We start from the raw sequence: 23463 nt of genomic DNA on the forward strand, positions 1-23463 counted from the left end.
CTATGAAGATCTTTATTCTAATCCTTTCGTTTTGCATCTTACAAAGAAATGCATGAAGACATACTGCCCTGTATGTCGGACGTTTCCACTGACTTATTCAAAACAAAAATAATTGATTTCCTCTCCACCGTAATTCGCTGAGATGGAGAATTTTAGTAGTAAGAATTATGATGGGAAATTTCTGACAACTTATTTGTCAACATTATGGAATTCCAAGATTCCCACATTGGTTTAATGTTCCGCTTTCATTTAATAAAATTAAAATAAAAAAGGTATCTAAACAGTCAATGTTATGTCACGAATACGTGGTCTTCAAAAAATAACATGAATCAAGTGTTTTTATGCGATCTAATTTGTCCCATAACTACTAAATCGTATTTGCAGATGCAACATTGTGATTATATCTACCACAACAACAATAGCCATTCAATTAATAGAGCTTCTTAATCCACTTATCTAACAAATACTAATTAGAACAAGAGCATCGCTTTTGTTACACATTTCTCTCCATCACGACCCTCCGTTCTGAAGTGCAACATGAGACCCAGACAAAAGCCGAACTGGAAAGATAATAAAAATATTAAAACCTTTAAACGTTTATCTCGCATTAAATGGTCATGATTTGCGGGCCAAGATGTAGATGAGGATGATGTCGCTGTCTGTGGCAGTGGCTGTGGCTGTGGTTGAATGGACGGAAAACAAGAACAAGAAAACGACACAAGCAAGACAATAACAAGTCGAAAGAAAAGAAATAAAAACACAAAACCAAGAACAGCTGTTTGTTTGTTGGTCACTACCAAAGTTGTTGGCCGAATTATATGTGGGGCTAAACAACAAGCACGACGCTGGCTACAATGCAAAAGCCAGAAGCTGCACTTTAAATCCCAACCCAGGGCTGTGGAGTCGGAGTCGATCTTTTTTTTTTTTTGTTCGTTTTTTTTTTTTTGATAAAAATAGTGCAAACATTATTTGTCTGAATTTGGCTTTCATGCTATTTTCAATACAATACACGCTTTGAAATATACATACTATTGAGAATTTCCATTATATTTCATTCGAAATAATTTCTAAAATATTTTATGGATATTGGAAATTATAGTTATGAAGTGAAACATTAGTAGCAGCTGTTATTGCTACTGGAACAGTAATTGCACACACCCAGGAATAAAATCCAATCAGGCAATATTTCGGGGTATTAAAAACCTGTGCGAAAACAAAAACACAGTTCTGTGCAAAGTTCCAAAACGCGCAAGGATCTACTATTACCACTTTTGCAACTTTTTACGAGAAAAAACGTTAGTGTATCTAGTTTTACTCCGTGGTCAGGGCTGCCATTTTTACCGATTTATGGGCTTCTTGACGATTTTTCACTTTAAAAATGGAAAATTCAGATATTCCGACTTTTGCCTCAATTTTTTTTATTTGAACGATCAACACCAATTGTTTCCTATTTTAATACGGAATTGAACGTTGCCACACTTTTATTTTAGAAACTGATAAACAATCTTTAGAATCCGAGTTTAGGCAGTTAAACTTTCTAAGTTTTGAATGAAACGTATGGATTCGAATTTTGTCTAAATTCGTACAAAAAATCATTGCAAATTTGGAACGAATTTCAAGTTAGGTCAAACTTAAGAAAAATTAAAATTAGAAGAATACTTGAGAATGATTAATTGGAAGGAATACATTATTCCAAAGACTACCTCAAATTATACAGCTCAAATTGTTTTGATATCAAATTTGACAATGAGTTACTTAAAATGTTTAATAAAAACACGTACTAATTGTAATGCAATTCGAGTTTAGTAAAATAAATAACCACTTCCAGGGAAACCTGATAAACTACAGACAATTACCCGCTTCGGAAAACACTGGTCTTTTTTAGTCCCCTACCATAAAAGGATTGGATATTTTTAGGCAATTTTCTTTAAAAAAAAAAAAAAAAAAAATATATATATATATATATATATATATATATATATATATATATATATATATATATATATATATATATAAATTAATTCAATGTTAATTTATTTATTTTTTTAAAAATTTGTGATTGCTGTTTACTGCAAGCAATCACGTCTTTATTGGTTAAGGTTCCGGACTACAAAGTGAATAATGAAATAAAACTACCCTAACTTATACTTTGGATTCATGCACCCAGATGATACTGGACACCTGCTCGTGTTGGCGATGGAATGTTGCTGTCTGCCTGTTGGATGTTGTTGTCAGTGTTTCGGTGGGAACTGCAGTGTCAGCAAAATGACACGCTTATACTTTGGTTGATGAATTCTTTGGGTTGCTAATGTTGAATTTGAATATGTCTGGTGTTAACTCCCCCCCTCTTAAATACAATCGTCCCGATTGTTCAAAATGAATGAATATTGTAAATGCTGGATGTTTTAGTTTCTTTCGAAGTTGTAGGTAAATTTACTTCCGCAATCTCTATTTCATCTCCTGGGGCATCTTCGATTTTCAGATTATTATTTTCGGAGTTTTTTGCATATTTTCTTCTCAGTGATATTATTGTTATAGTTGTAAGGATTATTGCAGAAACACAACCGATGCCGACTGCTAAGGTACCTTTGGTTTCCATAGATCGTATTCGTTCGATGTTCTTTACGTTCAACTGTTTAAGCAGCTCCAATGATATTACTTCTTCTAATTTGTCTTTTGGACCTTTTGGTTGCAAAAAGGCGGGAAGAGGTTTATTGGCACTTATTCCTCTTGAACTGTAACTGTGGCCATCGATTCTTATAGTGACGTTGAAATGTTTGATGAGATAAGTCCCGTTTAAAAAAATCTGCTCGTTGTCTACACTGATAGCGCCTTGATATTGGTTCAGCAAGAGCAAGTCCGATCCGATCTCTTCAATTGTTGGTATGTGTTCGTTGTTTATTTGGGTGCATTTCCCTACTCTACTTTTGAACAAATTAGTTATACAATTATCATTTCTTAATGAAATAAGCTTATCTCTATTACAAATTGTTATGTCGTAATTACTTTTACATTCTGTTTTTATTCCAAATAATACTTTATTACATTCCAAAATTCAATTTTATCAATTACATCTCCAGTTTTTATAGGTTTTATGAAATATACTTTACAAACTTCTTCTAGAGTTACAGGGATACTAAGGATGTACAAAATTTCTCGTTTATTTGTAACAATTTTTACGGATCCAAAAGTTAATAGTTCATCTATCGAATAAGTAGGAATATTATATTTTTCAAAAACAGTGTTTATTTGATCGATTTCGATTTTAGAAAGCAGAAATGAATTGACGATATTAGCTTTAGCCCACTGTATTGCAAACTCTACGTTTTGTAACTCTTTTTCAATAAAATTAAGTTTTCTTTCGATTTTGAATACTACTTCATCGTTCCACCCTTCCCTTTTTATTATTTCATTCGTCTTATTAATTATTTCAGTTATTCTTTCCGAAATTAATTGGTTTATTATCAGCTGTCTATTGTTATTTTCCAAAATATTGCCAATTTTCTGTTCTAGGATCTGAAAATCATGACTATCTGGACTGCCTGCAATCCACTTCCAAGCACTTCCTATGAAGTCTATCGATCTTTTCTCTCTGTGCGGCATCAGACGGTCTAATAGTCCATTGATGTCAATTAATTGTTGCTTCATAAATGGACGGAGAGGATGGTCTAGGTTCACGAATTTGTCTAGAATGTGTTCGGTTTCACGAGTGAGGTTTTCATACTGTTCAAGATCTATTGAATGAATTACTTTAAATGTCCCGTTCTGTTTCCTTGCTATTCCATTATGAATTGAAATGAGTCTTGCGTTCGAGTAGTCGAGGATGCTGAAGTCAGCCAGGGTGTTTCCAGGAAACAATCTGTAAAATTTAGGATTTTATTAATTTCTAATATGGCTTTTGTGAATCGCCCTTCCGCTTTCGGTCAAAACGGTGGTATTCCGGTTTTCCTTAACTATTTCCTCTTTGTAACGGTCGCTTAGTTTCGTTCCTAACCTTTTGTTGTTGCTTACATAAATTAATTGTCCGGGAATATAATCCTTAACTGGTCGTTTCTTTTTGTTATGATACGTCAAGTCGTTGGCCTGTTTCTGTCTGAGTTTGTCAACAATATTCCGTCTGGTAGTCTCTATGTCTTGTGGAGAAAAGTCAATTGTGCGTCCAAAATACAAATCAACAGGTCTTCTATTCACCGTGGAGTGAATCGAGTGATTGTATTCATTAACAGCCCTCTCCAGTAATTCCTCAAAATTCCTGGATGTTCCATCACCTTTCAAACATCTCATTATCTCAGCGAGGGTAGAATGAAAGCGTTCTATCTGTCCGTTAGCCTCGCTCCTGTAGGATGGGGTCGTAAAAATATTTATTCCTAATTCGTCCTTCATCATGAATAATATCGAACTGGAATTTAGAGACGGTTCGTTGTCCATTACCACATTCTTCGGAACTCCGTAAGAGAATAATAATTCCCTCAGTGGTCTTCTAATAGCCTCAGTAGATCTTCCGTCTAGTATTTTCACTTTAACGTACTTTGAGAATTTGTCAATGGAGGTCAGAACTAATTTCCTATCTGTAGAGAATATATCAATATGAATAGTATGACCTGGGTAATTTGGAATAGGCGTCTCACAAAGGTAAGGTTCATTGGGATGTCTCTCGTATTTGTTTTTCTTACACGTCGTCCACAGTTTTATAATTCGCTTTATTTTTCCCGACATCCCCGGAAAATAATAATTTTCCAAAATCTGTGTTTTGTTCTCTCTGTCGTTCCTATGGGCTCTATTGTGGGTATCAATAATTATTCTTTCCTGGTCATTTTCTGATAATATATCTTCTACTACCTTCTGAGTAAACCTGCATTTGTACTGGCTAAAATGGAGTGGATAAATGTTCTGAATTTTTCCCATTATTTGTTCGGGTGCCTTGATTCCGTTAATTACAGACGGGTTCAAATACCTCTTCAAGATTGTTTGAAGTTTTCGTTCGTCATAATGTGGTTCAGTAATTGTGTGTCGGTGGATGCTTGGGAAAACAACATTGAACTGGTACGTTGATGTGTCATCCACACTTATGAGAAGCTGATTCTTGAAAACATTAATGGGTGACTCAACACTGGGTATAAGGGTCTCTGGTGAGCTCTCCGCACTATGCTGTGTGGGAGTCAGTGAATTAATCGGAGTAATAGCATTATTGTCCTTCTGTACCGTTCTAGACAGAGCATCTGCTACGACATTCTGTCTTCCGGGTTTGTACCGCAATTCGTAATTATATTCCTCCAGAGTACATTTCCAGCGTTTCATCTTCACATTGCTATTTTTGTTACTAATGGCGTAAGTGAGGGGTTGGTGGTCGGTATAAATTATAACTTTCTTCGATCCGTATAGATAATTCCTCAAGGTAGTGAGGGCCCATATGATGGCCAACATTTCCCTCTCATTTGTGGCGTAATGCTCCTCTGTTTCATCCAGAGTTCTTGAAATGAATGCAATTGGTCTTCCCTTTTGACTCAACACTGCTCCAAGAGCGACACTGGAGGCATCCGTCGTTAGGTCAAAATCTTCTCTGAAATCTGGATACGCAAGTATCACATCGTTTGAAACCAATGCATTTCTTAGCTCGTTGAAAGCTTCTACGGCGGAAACATCTAATGTCACCGGAATTTGACTGGAAGCTGTCTTTGGAATTCTGCCTTCCTCCCCTCTGAGGAGCGATGTTAGCGGCTTTGCTACATCGGCATATCCCCTTACGAACCTTCGATAGTAGCCCGAGAGGCCAAGGAAAGAACGAAGTTCCTTAAGTGTCTTAGGAATCGGGAAATTAAGAATGGCTTCCACTTTCTTTGGGTTGGTTTTTATACCATCCCTCGACACAATAAATCCCAAAATTCCACTTCTTGTTTAAAGAATGAACACTTGTCCAACTGGATCTTCATATTAGCGGACTCTAGTGTTTGGAAAACTTTCTTTATGTTCTCGGCGTGTGACTTCTCGTCCTTGCCAAAGATGATAATATCATCGATGTAAACAAAACAGATTTTTCCAATCAATTCTCTGAGTATATCGTCCAGCGTTCGCTGAAATATTGCTGGCGCGTTCCTCAGGCCAAATGGCAGTCTCGTGAACTCGTACTTGCCATTGTTGATTGAGAATGCGGTTTTCTGTCTATCCTCCTCCCGTAGGGGTATTTGATGGAAACCGCTTTTAAGATCAATGACCGTAAAATATTGATTCCCCCCTAGGTTAGATAGGACTTCCGTCACCTCGGGAATCGGATATTTATCCGGTATGGTGACGGCGTTGAGCTTTCTAAAGTCAACGACCAAACGATATTTTTTCCGACCAGAACTGTCCTCCTTTTTGGGCACTACCCAAATAGGGGAGTTGTACGGGGATCTGGATGGTCTTATGATGCCATCCCGAAGGAGACGACGAATCTCTTCCTCCACGACATCTTTTAATGCCATTGGGTAAGGATAACTTCGCGTATAGATTGGAGATTCGTTTTCAGTTCGGATTTCTCCAACCACAACAGAGGTGTATGTTAATCTCTCATCCGGATCTGAGAACAGGTTCCGGTGCTGCCTTGCAATATTATTGAGAGAACTCCTCTGACTTAATGATAGATGATCAGCCTCCAGCTCCAGACTATTAACATTCTGGGATATTCTCTGTCTAATGGCAATTTTCTTGCCACCTCTTACTTGGAAATAATCTTCGGAAGTATGAATTACTGCCGATAATTCCTTCAAGCTGTCATTCCCCAAAATCCCGTCGAAAGATACCAAACCAGGTAGAAGGAAGAATTTTAGTGGGACGTCATTGACGCCGAACATGTTAAGAAGAGTGTGGTGTGAAACTTCCACATCGCCGCCTACAGATTTTACGCTAAACCTATTGTCATTCAACTTGGGTCTCAGGACCAAAGTTGGTCTTATATAATTTTTACTGCTTCCTGTATCCAATAAAAAGTCTAATGTCTTCCCGTCCCTCGTTTTGACTTGAAAGTATGGCAACGAGGAACAGTTTAATCTAAAAAATTCATATCTATGAAGTTGGCTGGAATGTCATCGGGGTTACGTTCCTGGTAATCGTCCGGTATTATATCCTGTTGTCCGTAATTCCCTGTGTCATTTTCGTCTACTGGCTGATAGTCACTGTTGTCTCGGTAATCGTCGATATTTGGGGATTGATTCTCAATATCTGGGTATTGATTATCCACGTTTACATGAAAATTACGCTGAATCTTATTCATAGGAGTCTGTACCGAAAACTGGGCAGGTCTTTTAAAATTCTGGTTCTGTTGGGGTCTTACTTGTATTGACCTGTCAATATCCATGGGTTCTGGCTTACTCTGGTTATTGTAAAATTGTGAGGGAAATTGCCTAAATTGGTTCTGAGGAAAATTCTGGGTTCCCGTATAAGGACGAGTGATTTGGTGTCCTCCCATCTGATTTCGTTGAAAGAATTGCTGAGGACGATGAGCAAATGGTTGTCCCCCAAACTGAGGACGCTGATTCTGCATATTCAAATTGTTCGGAAATGGAAAAGCTGGGGATACTCTAGGCCTATGAGTCGGAATATTTGCCAATTCTGGGTAAAATTTCGAACCAGTTGACATCCTCAATGGTTCCTGTCTATGGCCTCCCTTCTGGGCATAATCTCTCCGAAATGCCATATTGTCTAGCTTCAAACAAAGATGTAGAGCCTCTGGTAGAGATGTAGGACCCTTGACACTGAGCAGCCTAGGAAGGTCGCCGTTCAGGCCTCTTATGAAGGTATCAAGTGCCTTCTCTCGATATGTATTCGTCATGGCTCTGAGACTACCGTCGTCCAATTCCAGGCAGGAAACCTTATCCAAAATTAGAGATAGTGTTTGATAGACGTCCTGATAGAACTCTGTGACACCTCTGTGCCCCTGACACAAAACATTCATTTGGTACTCTAGTGTACCTATATCTCGTTTATCCGCGTAGTGCACCATCAGACATTTGCGTATTTTGGCCCAATCCAATGGAGTCCTATAGGATTCTAAAGCTGTATCGGCCTCACCTATAATTTTCGTACGAATTGTATGCAAAATTGCGTAGTATTTCCCGGTACCACGAAGTGATGAGTATAAATCAATCACCCTTTCGACTGATTTCCTCCAAGAGCTGAATTCTCCGGGTTTTCCCGAAAATTCCCTCAAGGATTTCACTATATCTGGAACTTTCTCCAGTTCCTCCAGTCTCGAGGAGACTGTTCCTACCGGTATGTCACTACCATCGTCAAACGTTTCGTCTCGTCCAGCCAAAAGGTTTGTAATCATTCGTGTGATTTCATTTCTTTGTCTGTCCGTGAGTGCTGAACTACCTGATGTAAGGGTGTTTGCCCTTGTTTGAGTCTCCATGTTATTTGAAGATGGATTCATCGTAATTCTATTTAATTTTGCGGCAATATCATCCACTGATTCTAACATTTTTTCTCTTTATCAAAAGGAAAGGTGGAGCTATCAAAGTTACGTTATTTATCAGTATTGGGAACAAAAAAAAAATTTCATAGGTAACAAATAACTATAACTATAAAATGTTAGGAACTAAATTTGTTCTTAATTTGAATTCTTAAAGTTATTCTTACAATAGCAGCATCATTAGAGTCTGGAGTAGCATCCTTCTAGTACAGATGAGATGAGATGAGATGAGATGAGATGATCGTTTTTCTTAGTCCTTTCAAAGTTTTCAAAGTTTTGTTGTGTCCGATTTTTTTCACTTTTATTTATAAATTGTTAAAATATTTAATATTGTTCAAACAATTTTTTTTATTTTAATTTTTATTTCTGTCTTAACTTTATTTTTATTTATATTCATTTAAATTGCTTTATTTTTTATCTCTTTTTTTTTTTTTTTTTTTTATAATTTCTCACAATTGTTTCTCTTTTATTTCTCACTTCATTTAATTTACTTTGCATTTAAGTTTTCACAAGTTTTTTTTTTTTTTTTTTTTTTTTTTTTAAGTTTTCATTTTGTAATTATCATTTATTTTGATACTTTTTTTTTATTTTTTTTTTACATTCTCACTTTTTATTTAATTTAATTTACTTTGTTTTTTAATTTTTCAGGAGTTTTTTTTTATTTTCTTTAATAGTTTTTCATTTTTCACAATTCTTGTATCAATGTTTTTATTTTACTTTCACTTTTTTAAAATTTCCTTTATTTTGATACTTTTTTTTATTTTATTTTTTTTTTTTTAATTTCTCACTTTTTATTTAATTTAATTTACTTTGTTTTTTAATTTTTCAGGAGTTTTTTTTATTTTCTTTAATAGTTTTTCATTTTTCACAATTCTTGTATCAATGTTTTTATTTTACTTTCACTTTTTTAAAATTTTTATTTGTAAACTACCGTAATCTAGTGATCCGCGTCGCGGGCTTTAGGGGCTGTAACATAACGTTACGTCCTTTTCACAATTAAGTTACTGGGGCGCCACCTGAAGGCTTGACTTTTGTCGGAAATCCTTTCTTCGGGTTTCGAGTACCTGTTTAAAAACAGGTCCCTGCTCTCGGGCGCCAATTAATTCAATGTTAATTTATTTATTTTTTTAAAAATTTGTGATTGCTGCTTACTGCAAGCAATCACGTCTTTATTGGTTAAGGTTCCGGACTACAAAGTGAATAATGAAATAAAACTACCCTACCCTTTTTTTGTAGCGAAATTGTTTCGAAAGGCACTTCCGGCTACGACGGCGATCCTCTCATATGTATCTAACCTCTTTAGACAAAAGACTAAGGGGAATAAATTAAAAGTGTCCATCCCTGGCACAAAAACTGAGAACATCAACTATCGCCTAATGGGAAAGTAGGTCTACAACGTAAACACCAATGGCAAAGTTAACGGCAGCAGAAACCGGCCGCTGCAAATTCAAAAACGAAAAACGCAACGCCATCCACAACAACACCGACCAAAGATACACATGAGATGTGCATGGAACTGATTGCGCAATATTAAATTACAACAAAACCAACAACCGCCACACTAACTCGGGCATTACTAACAACATGCCAACATATGATGACGACAACATCAATATGCCGATGATGCCGAGGTTCATGATGACGACAACAGACCCCAACAGACCGACAACTAGTTTTGTGTTTACGTTTTAGGCCAAGTCCACATGTGGAAGTTGCCCGAAGCCAAGTCATACTTTAATTTGTTGCAAATGTTGTGTTAATGTTGTATCTGGCTCTGGGTCGCAACCACTCTCTTGCGCCTCTGCTCCCACCACTCCTGGCATTGTTCAAGCCGTCGATGCTGGTGGTGGCATTGTCGTTTTTGCAAGAAGCTCACCGACGACCACAGCAACAAAACAACTGACAACACCAGTTCTCTTATTTTATAGCGGTTTCTGAACAAGCCAAATGCTCCGCAAAAAAAAAAACACGTTATAAAGAATAGAGCTGGTCTACTGCAGGCGGAGAACAAAAAGGTTGCGAGGAATAACAAAACGAAATTCATTACCAAAACAAGATGTAGCCAGATTTTTATGTGACCGCGTACTGGCAAATGTAGGACATACTCGTATATTCAGGATTATGTGATGTTATCTACACAAGTACATGTGGTAGTGACGACATGGATTTTCTCTTCACAACACGGCGAATATTTAAGTTGAGAATAAATTTCAAGAAAACTATGTCTCCAAAAATACACAAACAAATATTTTAATAATTAGAATTATGGGAGGTAGTCATTCAGTTAATATGCTCTAGATGGCCTCGGTACTATTGTTGATTCGACGAAACGATTTAGATAGGATTTATTCTCAAATTCTGTGATAATTTATCATTTTGGGGGGTAAAAACCTAGATGTGACTAAATCTGCGGTTCTAGACATTTTTCAGATCATTTTATTTATTCTTCCATTCAATAGCAATTGACTCCAGGTAGTCAAAAACATCATTGCACATTGTAGTATCTAGGAATCATATAGAAATCTGAATATAATAACATTTTGTGAGGTTAATAGCCGAATTTAACAAAAACCTTACTGCATTCATTAGCATTGCGGAAGTAGTTCAGCCAAACATAAATTATTCAACAATTAATTGAAATCATCGCATATTGCATTTGGATACGTTTGCCGATCATGCGAATGACGCCAGTCTAAACGGTTCATGTTTCAGCAAGCATTATAACTATTAACTCCATCACCTACGAATAGAATAGAGAAAACAAAACAAAAACAAACCGAAATTGAAACAAAACAAACGGAGACCAAGCTCATATTTGCGGGAAGTCCATGAGACTCGTTAATATTGTTAAACTGGTTCTCGCTTTTTTAACCATAGCCACATTCATTGGGTTAACTAACCTACGGCTCCACCTCTCTTGATCTCCCAGTCTCTGAGTGGCGTTGCCGTTGTTTATCTTTGAGCATCAAAAGGTAACAGAAGGTCAGACATTAGCACAACAAAAGATGTAGCAGCCACCAAACTTTGCTACGCAACAAACAAGAAATTAAATTTAATGACGGCTACTCTCGATCGAACAGCTTGGTAGAATCGTCAGAACAAATGTGCTTCCATCACTGGAAAATGTACCAAGAAGACCAACAAAAAAAAAATGGAAAGAAGAAGAGAGGTGAGGGTCTTCGTACTAACCTCAACAATTGAAAATACATAAAAATAAATCCCGTAAATCTGTGACCGTATCTAATGGCGTTTGTAAACACTAGGAACGAATTTTAACAACACAAACAACAACAGACGACATTTGTTTCCAAAACATTTAACGGTACAAGCAATCGCTGCAAACGAAATATATTCCGGCTAATCAATCGTTAATTGACGATGGCATCATTAAAATTGGACCAAGTGACAGTTGCGAATCATTTAAATTTCTCCTTCAGCTTCGTCTGCCGTCGTGTTAATTGAACAAGTCGTGGGGAAAGTAGAAAATGAAAACATCAGTCGCATTCGTAATGGGTAGTCCGCACGACTGGCTGGCGGCGAGTTCGTTTAGTACACCGTGTTCTGCCTCCTTTGGTTTGCCGTGGAAAATGTTCTCATTGCGTTTCAAATTTAATAATTAGTTCTATGGACGAGGAAAGGAACGACCAAAAAATAAACAAATATTGTAAAGAAATTAGGTTAAATCTCCCATGTTGGCATTTGCATTGTAATCTATGTCGAACAATATTGACTTGTAATTCTGGAAACAAATATTCCAAAATTTTTGTTTAGTATTTCCACGGCCTACATACAGGGTGAGATGAAAAAACTACAACCAACTTCAGACTGCTGTCATTTCTAACCCACTCGTCCGACAGCTGTTAAAATTATTCCAGTGACAGCTTATTATATTGTTTATAAGCGTACAAAAGCATTTTGGTGAGAATTTTCCAAAACAAAAGGAATTCGTGATGGAATTCAAGGGTGATAGTGTGATTTCTTTATATTTGGCTGGAAAACCAAAAGCGACTATCGTTAGAGCACTCCAGCATTTAAATGTGAATAAATCTTTTGTGTCTCGTACCATCGCTCGTTACCGTGATACTGGTAGCGTAGCCCGACGCCAAGGAAGTGGACGGAAGAAAACAGCAACATCAGCAGAAATGGTTCGAAAAGTAAAGAAGTGACTTGATCGAAACACGCGCCGCAGGGGCCGAAAAATGGCTCGTGAGCTGCACATATCGCAATATTCCATTCGGCAAATATTGAAAAATGAGCTCGGGGTGATGCCATTGAAATTCCAAAAAGTGCAAGAACTTACACCGCAACAGGAATAAAATAGACTCAAAAGAGCTAAAGACTTGCTTCGGTTGGCCGAAAGTGGTGAACTGCCGAATTTGGTTTTCTCTGATGACAGTTAAGAGTCAAACCGCTACAGTTGGACTACACAGTTTATTGTCAAATCGTCTTCTTGGCCGACCTCATGTAGGATATTTCAAATAATATAATTGAAAATAAAATGTATTTCTGATCGGCTTCCACTAAAATGTTTGTACGTTTAATTGTTTGAAAGGAACATAGGCCATATAATCTTATAAAATTTAACTTGAAACTGTAGATAAAGAATCAGAATCGGAGATATCTCCAAAAAATGTTTGATTTTTATGCACATATCTATTGATCGGTCTTCAAATTTGGAATGTGTAATTATATTGAAATCGGTTGAAGTTTGAATATAGCTCACATATATATTTCCGATTTCGTATATTTGATGGACCAAATACAATACATATCTGCCATATCAATGAAATTTAGAATCTTTGACAGAATTTGGTACAAAAATGAGTTTGCCAAATTATATTGAAATCGATTAACTTGTGAAATTATATTGGCATTTGCTATGACAATAATTAAATCACAAGGACAAACACTACGCGTATGAGGACTAAATTTGGCACGGTCCTGCTTTTCTCATGGTCAGCTGTATTTAAAAACAACAAAATATTTATATATAATATTTTGAATGCATATAAAATCAAAAAAGGTGGTAAAACGCCCCGGGTTTAGCAATATTTAATAAATAGTTGTGTTTATTTGTTAACCAGAATATGACTTGACATTTAGAATGGGTTCGTAGGGAATTTCCAGTGACTAATATAGTCCACATCCGAACTTATGTTCAACATGTCGGATAATCTTAAGGAAATTTATCATGCAATCGGGTTATCGAAAAAATTCCTATCAGAAGTTAATAAAAATTACTTCTGTTTTGAATATATTGAGCATAAACTTGGGAACTGTATGTGCCGAATAACCCATTAAAATTGAACGAAAATAAAACTGCCCTCTGCATTACCGGTAGTAATAATAAAAGGATGTGTTGTGGAAATCAAATCAGTTTAATACATTGCTCCCTTATGTTCCATAGGATTATAAATTTAAGCCGTCTGATATACTAGAGCAAAACCCCTATACAAACTAATAATTCTATATTGCTCCGAATGAAAGCTCCGCTCTCTTTAGGGTATCATACATTCGCCTCACCCCCAATTTTTTTGTTACGAGGTCGTTACGCCTCTGATTACGTTTATTCCGTTGACTGAGTACGTCTTCTATAAATCTGAATTCATTTATGAGCATTTAAATATTCATACATTTATTGGGGATGGGTCCACTTCTTTTTTATGGCTACAAATGGAAAGCACATGACAACAGTCGAAACGAACCACCATTTCTACGTCCTTGTACAAATCACATATTATTGTTACAACAACAAATGTTGTAATGCTTGAAATGTCTAACTTTTTTCACTTTTGTTTATGTGTTTACGGCATAATTTTTTTATGTATATATTTTGGCATGCAAAGTAGCATAAAGTCTCAGCAAATTTGGAATCCTGAAACAATAATAATTTGCATTATAATTCGTTGATTGTTGTTCCAGGTGTAAAATGTTGGATAGGGACGCAATGATATAGAGCACTCGCATTGGCCCCACATTTTTGAAACTCCATAACGACTTGGAATGAGTGAATGAAGCTAATAAACCAAAGGTAATAAACTAGATTTCAACCTGAGCACAAAGAAAAAACGGCTTTTGTAATAGGCTTCATGTGATAGCCAAAGAGATTGGGGATTTTAGTATGGGGGACGAAGGAAAAATGCTCAGAAGTCACAATATTTGTTTCCTTTTCTATAATCCAAATGAAACCTTGTAAGTTTTTTTAATCAGGTAGGCCATCGGACGGCTTACCATGAAGTAGTTTCATAGCATTTTCTGACAAGACCACAATTTCCTTTCCTGGAAAACGAAATAATATTCTTTTGGAAGGCCTCACCATCCTTCGTTTATATGCGGACCTTTCTTTTTTTAATTGTACTGACACCTTGGTCTGCTTTAAAAAGGAAAATCAAAGAACATAACGAACCAACTGGGATATTGATTTACAAAGTATGTTAAATTATTCTGCCCATTTAGAAACGTAAATAATAAAAATAATAAAATATTAAAATAATAATAAAATGGACGTCACTATACAGGTTTTGATTCAGATTGCATTGAAGAGATGGGGTTGGACCTCTCAATTTATCTTTCCTTTAAATGACCTCACGTTTGGTTGGGCCTTATAACACACAAACTTGGAGTTGATGTAAAGCAGTTAAAAGTTCACAAATTAATTTTTTTATAATGCATACCGAGGGGAGTGTGGGCACAACTCAGCTGAAGATTGGCGTAAGAACATATCTTCAACTCAAGACGTGCCATTATTGGGGGCATCGAATACAAAATAGCAATGTTTGGGTATATCTTGCACTGGAATATAAAACTGAGGTCTTAGACGAAATTATAAAGAATAATTAATTTTATTTTAAATAAATTCTAACACTCAGGACCTTCCTTAACTTTGAGAAAGAATAATAAAACAAAGTTTGCTTTTGTGATAATAACGCGCTATTAAAAATATCAACGAACAAAAAGAACATAATAAACAAACTTAGCATGAAAGAGCAAGCCAAAAATTGTTTGTATCATGTATTAGATCTTATTGGAAAACTTTGAACCGAAAACAACGCCAGTCATAGACTTACTTCACTTGACCATTCCCTTGAATTCCGAACGGAACTTTTATTGGCAGGACATAACTTTTAACTCAGAGTTTGTTGCTTGTACAAATGTCTTTCGTTATCGACTGCTCATGTCCTTTCCGCAGACACACTGGTGTCATAAAGCAGCAGATAAATAAACAGACCTCAACCCAACCACCTGCTGTCTACCCAGCAAACAGTCTAAAGACCATCCTTCCACAACTAGCAAGGCAAGGCATGCCATTAAAATCGTCGACCCTTCTAAAGACGACACGAACGAAAAGCAAAGAAGAACAATATTGTGAAACCATGACCGAAACGAACGAAATGAAAATTCAATAAAAGTCAGGCTACGACAGACAAAGAGGCTCCAAACGAAAAACAACAAAAGTCATCACAGACAGAATGCTGCCGCCATAAAAGTACTTTTGAACAGGAAGAAGAGAGATGAAACCCTCATATCTCTCTTCGTTTTTTTTCTTATCTTGAAATGGACTTACCAAAAATCATATAGTAATAATATGTTTGGGGAGATACCATAACCTCTGTTTGAGTAGCTCCAAAATACAAAATATAATGCTTTTCCAGTGGTCATGTCAGGTAGAAATATGCCTTTGAAACACGAATCAGATTATTTCCTGGCATAATGCAAACATTTCCAGTGGGTTTGATTTTCTCACCCTCTTTTTCTTTAATTATATCGGTCCTCTATCGATGTTAATTTGCCTACAGAATCTGAAATTTCCCCCATGCATGTATTTTTATTAAAGACTAAGAATTTATTTCTCTTCTTCATATGGGTATGGGTACCACATATCCCCGTTCACCTTTTGTGCGTGTATTATTGAATATTCTCTGCAACAATTATCGTATTTTTTTGTGCATAAAATCCATTTACGTTGCTTGCGCATAACATCAGCAGCAACAACCGTTATTGTTGGTAAATATGAAAAAAAAAAAACAACAAATAATGTCCTCTTGGAATTCCCTCCATTTCAAAGGATGCAAACTCCAGCCAGCTACGACAGGCCATGCCAAAGAAGGTAATTCGTATGAGTTACATTGTGCGTGCTCCTTCGGTTGTTTGCAGTTTTATGAGCCGAATTTTGTTTATTTATGCCAAACGCATATTTGCTGATGAATATTTAAGTTCGGATTACATATTGGATGGTTGTGTTGTGTTTGTAAACGCTACGCCTGTCTGCCTTCTGTAGCCCTTTTTTGAAGCACAACAAAGGGAGAAGGAGAGAGTTGGAAAATGGGGATATTGCGTTCGAATAACTCAGACCTTAAGCGAATCAGCGTGGTGGCGTATAGGTAATGTGTGTTGCTTATTTCGAATGTGTCCACGGTGGCGTATGAAGAATGTGTACGCCACACGTTTCGTCGGATAAACGTGAGAAAATTAGCAACTGGTGCTATGGGAGAGGACAAAACGGAACATGCTAATGGTATTCATGCCTTTCTCGAGCATTTGTGTATGCAAAGTGAAATCTGTTTAGATTTATTTCGCCTTTGCCTTGTTTGTAAAACAATTTCAGACGATGTGCGTAATAAAATTTATTGCTGATCCCTTTCTTTGAATTCTGTGTTGTCTACAAAAACGCTTATATAAACAATATTTGTCATCAAGTAAACCCATATTTGGATGAAAAAATTTTGCAAAGAAACGGACTCTAGTTAGAATAATCTAAAAAAACATTTAGAAAAACACCAAATCTAAAGATTCAACGATTCTTGAAATAGTTAAAATGCCAAACTACTATTTTCTGAAAGTACGAAGCGAAGTAGTAAATTTAGTTTATTAATTTGTCAAGGAAAAAGGATGTACCTTTATCGACAATTTTTTGCGAGGAGCCTTTTTAGACGTATGAAACCATATTTGGTAATTGTTCCTGATCATTCAATTTGCTTAAATTCGGGGATGGAAGTAAAAAGCTGCAAAGTACTCCTCGAGAGTTCTCACCCAAGCGTGGTGATGATTTTAGTCACATTTTTCCAAGAATTTGTCTTAAAATTGGCATTTGTAGTCCGTAATGGACTGGTAATAGAACAGTGTATATGTAAGTGTTCACGTTTTCATATAGCGCACATATAACGATACCTTCGGATATTCGGTATTTTGATGATTTAAGCAACATTTTCTGACGGGTTTGTGTAAAATTTAGTATTTGTAGTTCATAATTTGTTCTACAACCGGTGTCAAAACGTTATCCATTTCGATATAACGGCAGCCACCGATTATCTGTATTTTGATGATCCTGGTCAAATTTACCTACTGAATTGTTTCAAATTGGGTATTTAAGATTTGCTACAAATAAAAAAGCATATAGTAGTACTGGTTCCCATTTTGGTATGGACTCATAAAACAATTTTCTTTAAATGCATTTTCAACCGATCCACTGATGTATGTAATTTAAACGCAGACAATTTTCAATAAAAATATTTTCTTTAGCTACTGGTGGAAGGTATTTAAAGTTCGGCCCGGCCGAACCTAATGTTTTTTCTTTTTTACTTTTTTTATATTACGATTGAGAAAGGTGCATTTCGAAAACTCAACGATCAATAGTGTGTCTGAAATCCATTTTCTTCTTCGTGTTACTTCCAGACGGATTTACAATGAATATGTACGTGGGTGTTTGTGCTGTGGGTGTTTGCTGTAATGTATGATGGAATCTGTGTACACATTGTTCATACATACATACATGCGTATGTATGGCTGCATAGTTGTCTGTTTGAAAACAAATGTTATTTTAGGATTTATATTGTATCGTTATTTTGCCAGAAACAAAAACAAATATTAATTAAAAATTCCTTTGTTTATCCTTTGAATTGTTGCTACCTCTTTTTTGCTTTGTTGGCATTTTAGCATTTGTCTGACTGATGTATATGACTTTAACACAGGATTACTTTGTTGGCTTTGTCGGTGGATATGTACGTTGATATTGCACTGGGCAAGGTTTTTCAGCTTCTTCAAAGAGATCTATTCGAGTGTGGACATAAATACACGCATGTTGACAGTAGAAATGGAACAACATTCCCACACAAATAAACAAACTCTTACACGTACGCAGCTTAACATTCGTGGTCTTTTAATTCGATATCAGCAGCACAACTTTAATCGTGTTAATATCCTTTGAGATTTTTATGAAATGTTTGCATTCCCCTTAGATAGGCACGTGCCCACACACATATCACTATGTTAACTTGTCGCCTGGCAATGCAAACTGTCCAAATACCACTCTACATTCATTCAATTAGGATGAACATTGGATTCTTCTTTCAAATAAAGGCTAGAAAAAAGACTTCCAATTTTGTTCCAATCGATCCTATACACATTTTTAGGAGGATTCACATACAGTCTAAAAATATTTCTGCAAATTTGCTTGAAATCAGTTAACATATGTCTATGTGTATGTTTTGGTCGATTAAATATTTAAATCGCTTCAAACTCGTAATATTCACCCGATATAAGTGATAAGCAGTACAGACATCATGTAAGTCCAGAAATGCCACTGTAAAATTTAATAGTAATTGTTTTCAGATAAGGATAAAGTCTTATGTAGAACAAGCTCCAAAATACACACACTTTTGTCACAGGATACATATTTGTGGTATGGGTTAACATAATCTCGTACCCTACATTCGTCCTATTTATCACTGGTTTTATACCCTCTACCATACTATGGAGGATATAGTATGGATACCCCCTAACAACTTATAGCCCCTGCCAATATTCATTATTTTCATGATTTAAGAGACATTATTCACTTTTTTTCGGGCACATGTCTTTGTATAGGCCCCATATAACGGTACCTCCCAAGATTCTGTATTTTTATGATTTATTCACCGGAATTGTTTCAAATTTCGTATTTGAAGATCTAAATGTGTACTAGAACCTAAAAAAAATACTTATGCAGGCACATGTGTTAACGGTACCTCCCAAGATTCTGTATTTCATGATTTCGCCAACGTTTTCAAATTTCGTATTTGAAGTTCGTAATGGATACTACAACCAATGACAGAAAATTGTCTATGCAGGTCCAAGCCTTCGTATAACCCACATATAACGGTACCTACATTTATTCGATATTTTGATTATAAAGGTGACATTATACACCGGAATTTTTTCAAAATTCGAATTTTGAGTTCGGAATCAGTACTACAGTCAATGACAAAAAGATTCATGTGTAGGTCCTTGTCTCCATATATCCTCCATATAACGATTTTCATGTAGCCGGTATTTTTCGAAACATTTTTTTAATTTTAAAGTTCCTTCCAATTGGTGGACGGTATTAAAAGTTCGACCCGGCTGAATTTAGGTTCTTTTATAGTTGGTGAATTTGATAATGCAATTATCGGCTAAAAAAACTAAAAACACATTAAAGAACATCATGACATGAAGCAGATTTGTTAAAAAGTGAGTATGTCTACCTGCATTTGGGTATGCTTCTAACATAAGTACACGTCGCAAATTTATCATAAGCTGACACACAAATTACTTGAATTCAACATTTTTCCCGTAGAAAAACGCCATCTGTCATACTATACTCTCAGCAGCAATGACACCACTACTCAATCAGAGAAATTAAGAATTTCTGCTGAAAACCGTAGCTCTAGTTATCACCACCAATACGAAATGGCAAAATAATAGTTTGTGACATTCCTAAGTAGCATGTCAAAGTTCACAACACAAAGTTCAAGCTAATCGCAGTGACCCCCGCTGCTTTGTTTCTTATCATTTTAGGGAATCTGGTCCCTAAGACCGTGCTGCCAACACAATACACCAGGATATTTTTGCACAAATACACATTTGCAGCTAAATGGCTTCGACAAACTTTTTCGGTTCGAATCACTCGCTGTTAGGTGTTTTCATGCTGCCTTTCGGACTACTTATTTTGTTTGTTATTTATCTGTTGCTTCAACAATTTGTGTGCCCAACTGAGACCGACCACCATTACATTAGAATAGACAATGAGAATTTATTTGGGCACGACAATTCGCATCTATTATTAATGAAAACACACACTGCACACAGTCGTTGAATGGAGGGAGAACATTAAAGTAAGATGTATATTAGGTGGTCTTAACGGCCTAATGTGGGTGTAATTCTTAAATTAGCTGAATTAAATGATGACGGCGAATCCAATATGCAATATACGAGTAATGAACATTATTTAAACATGCTAATGCGAGGATATGTTACTTTTTCTCTAATATATGTGACATGTATAGTTGCACATTGCCATTATGCTAAATGAGCACTCGAAAATTACAACAAGAGAATAACTAAAACTTCTATTAATTTTTATTTTAATTGTTTTTTTTTTTCTTTTTGTTTTTAGACTTTCGACAAAACCATCGAACAAACGGCAGCTATCAATGCTAACACAAAAGTTGACATTGTTCAGAAACTTGGATAGAGCTTGGCTCAGACAACATTAATTACTTCACAAGGCGACCACCATTGGTTTACTGAGAGCCTAAATGTATGCAGCTCGTGCCTCACAATTTGCCAAAACCATTACCATGGCGTGCAGTGTACAAAAACAACCCCAAAGCAATCCTCTGGCCAAGGGATCGTCATCCTCGGCCGGTCCCACAACTCCGAAGCCCAAAAATCAGGGTGGACCACGGGGATCGCTACCGACGGATATGGTCGCACAGCCGCCTCTAGAATTTCAGTGGCCCCCACCGATTCCAGTATCAACGCACACGAATAATGTGCGTTTGAATATGATGAATCAGGACCCGAAGGATTTGCACACGGCGAGGGCCATGATAGAGGAACTGAGATCAAAGGTCCGGTTTCAAGCGGAACACATTATGAAATGGAGAAAGGCTTACGCCCTGCAGGTAATAGTCCCCCTTTCTCATTTTCTCGAACATCTACCTCATTCTCTAATGTCACGTTTCAGGTACAACAACAATACCGCTATCAAAAAGAGAAGAGCGATCAAATGAATGCTTTAACCTCACAGTTGCTGCTTCTGGAATCGCGCTTGAAACGCAAACAGAAGCAAATTTCAAGTCTTTTACAGCATCGAGAGATGACGATACAAAGGCAACAGAAAATTATAGATACACTCTCTTCGCGTTTGGTCGATCATGGACTCGAAACGATCGATGCAAGCTACGCCACCGAATTGGATTCGCTGAATGATTCCGATTCTGCAGTGGTCCTCGAAGATATGGACTCCGACTCGAATGTCACACTGATAGGCGGCATTCGCAGAAAAGGTTCAGGGGCTGGCTGTGGTGGAGGGCCGTGTACTGCTCCGAGCACGGGGGGTGATGGCATAACAATAGCCCGCTCCATATCAGATGCCATTGAGACGAGCCTGAATAAGTACGGTGTGGTAAGACGTAACAATTGCTTTTTACGCCGACCGGAAATCCTAGAGACTGTTTATTCCGTTGAGGAAGACCCGGAACCCACGTCCGATGTCGCCGAGAAACGAGACAAATTCAAACAAAGATCCGAAAAGGCTTTGAGTTCTAGTTCAACAGAGGGTCAATTGGACACCATGGATATTGTCACGCCCCCAAGCAACAACTCCACCACAACTTGCAACAACAATGGTTCCACAATTCCCCTGACTACCGTTACCATTACCGGGCCCGAAGACACAACCAAAGACAAAGATCAGCCACTCTCCTCCCAAAACGAAGAAAGCTTCACCACCGCTCTGAGCATGCGGGTGCCCCAGCTACAAAGAAATGCAAAATCGATGGAAGACCAGCAGCGCTCAATGAGCAAAGATGATGATGAGCTCAACAACGACCAGCCCAAATCACAGAATCCAATGACGAACTATAACCGCGTCATGTCAAATCACCGTTCGGTGACCAAGCCGAAGGATGTCAAGTACAAGCGTATCAACAAGGCAAAATCAAAAAGTCTGGAGGAGTTGAGAGGCCGTCTAAAAAATCTCGTTGAAAAGGTTGATCCGGTACTTAGCAATTCGGTGTACACGCCCAACATAATACCACAAACGGCCCAGTCATATGCGTGACAATTGCCCAACAGCGACAAGGATGCCTCCGCAACAACACCCTCCTCCACCACCAACACTCCTTCCAAAGCAAATGATTTCCCCTTGATCAGCGTGGATCGAAAGCCCACTTCCGAAGTGTCGCTGGCATTAGCCGTGGTGTCGATGACGAAGCATGTGGGCCCTAAACGTTCCCTAACCTCGCCGCGAATTCTAGTGCCACAATCAGCGCTGCACAACAGCGGTAACGGTTCGGCCGGCTCTGGGTCGGGAGGCGGCAGCCGCAGCAGCTTCTAGCAATTAAAGAAATTTTTCATTCGTAATTGTGATAAAAAGTGAGAGATGAAATGTTTCTTTCTCCTGTTAATTTCAGTACATTTTGTTTAACAAAACGTCGCTTCAGTCGATGGTTAAAAATATATTATTTTTACATACATTTTAAGTTGTACATATGACAAAAGTAATAATACAATTAATGTTATTTTTCACTAACTGATAATAAACAAAACGAAATGCTTATTTAGATACTTTAATTTTGTTTCCGTGTGTTTTATTTTGTTTGATTTTCCTTTTTTTATTTTTCCACTGCTTGGCTTGAGATCTATTATCGGGACATAAACATTGAACTCTGGAACTTCCTTCATTAAATTAGGTTTCATTTCGAATAGAGTTTTGATTTAAATACACTTTTTTCATTAGCTTCAATCAATTATTTCAATACAATTATGAATGAAAAATTTTAGGAATTGGTAAATTGTCATTCAATTCTCTATTGCCTTAAATAGCTACACTTAATACTGATTGTCATTTAAAAGAGAAAAAAAAAACATTAAAATGTGACTAACTTACTTCAATTTAAACAATATGCCAATAAGGCGATCTACAGACTTATATAAGGTTATCTCCAGAAGAAGAAAAAGTTCATATTAAAAAAAAATAATTTCTCTCTTCGCATTTC

General features: G+C 36.8%; 1 protein-coding gene across 1 annotated transcript in view; it reads left to right on the forward strand.

Annotated features, from left to right (window-relative positions):
• Positions 1–23038, forward strand: part of LOC101898771 (uncharacterized) — a 64398-nt gene extending 41360 nt beyond the window's left edge. Inside the window, exons 3-4 of the mRNA XM_005179355.4 lie at positions 20856–21366; positions 21429–23038. Coding sequence (XP_005179412.1) covers positions 20998–21366; positions 21429–22526 — 1467 coding nt within the window. The 5' untranslated portion in view covers positions 20856–20997 and the 3' untranslated portion in view covers positions 22527–23038. The remainder of the gene's footprint in view (positions 1–20855; positions 21367–21428) is intronic.
• Positions 23039–23463: the final 425 nt, after the last annotated feature.

The sequence above is a fragment of the Musca domestica genome, unplaced genomic scaffold (assembly GCF_030504385.1).
Source record: "Musca domestica strain aabys unplaced genomic scaffold, Musca_domestica.polishedcontigs.V.1.1 32, whole genome shotgun sequence".
Lineage (NCBI taxonomy): Eukaryota > Metazoa > Arthropoda > Insecta > Diptera > Muscidae > Musca > Musca domestica.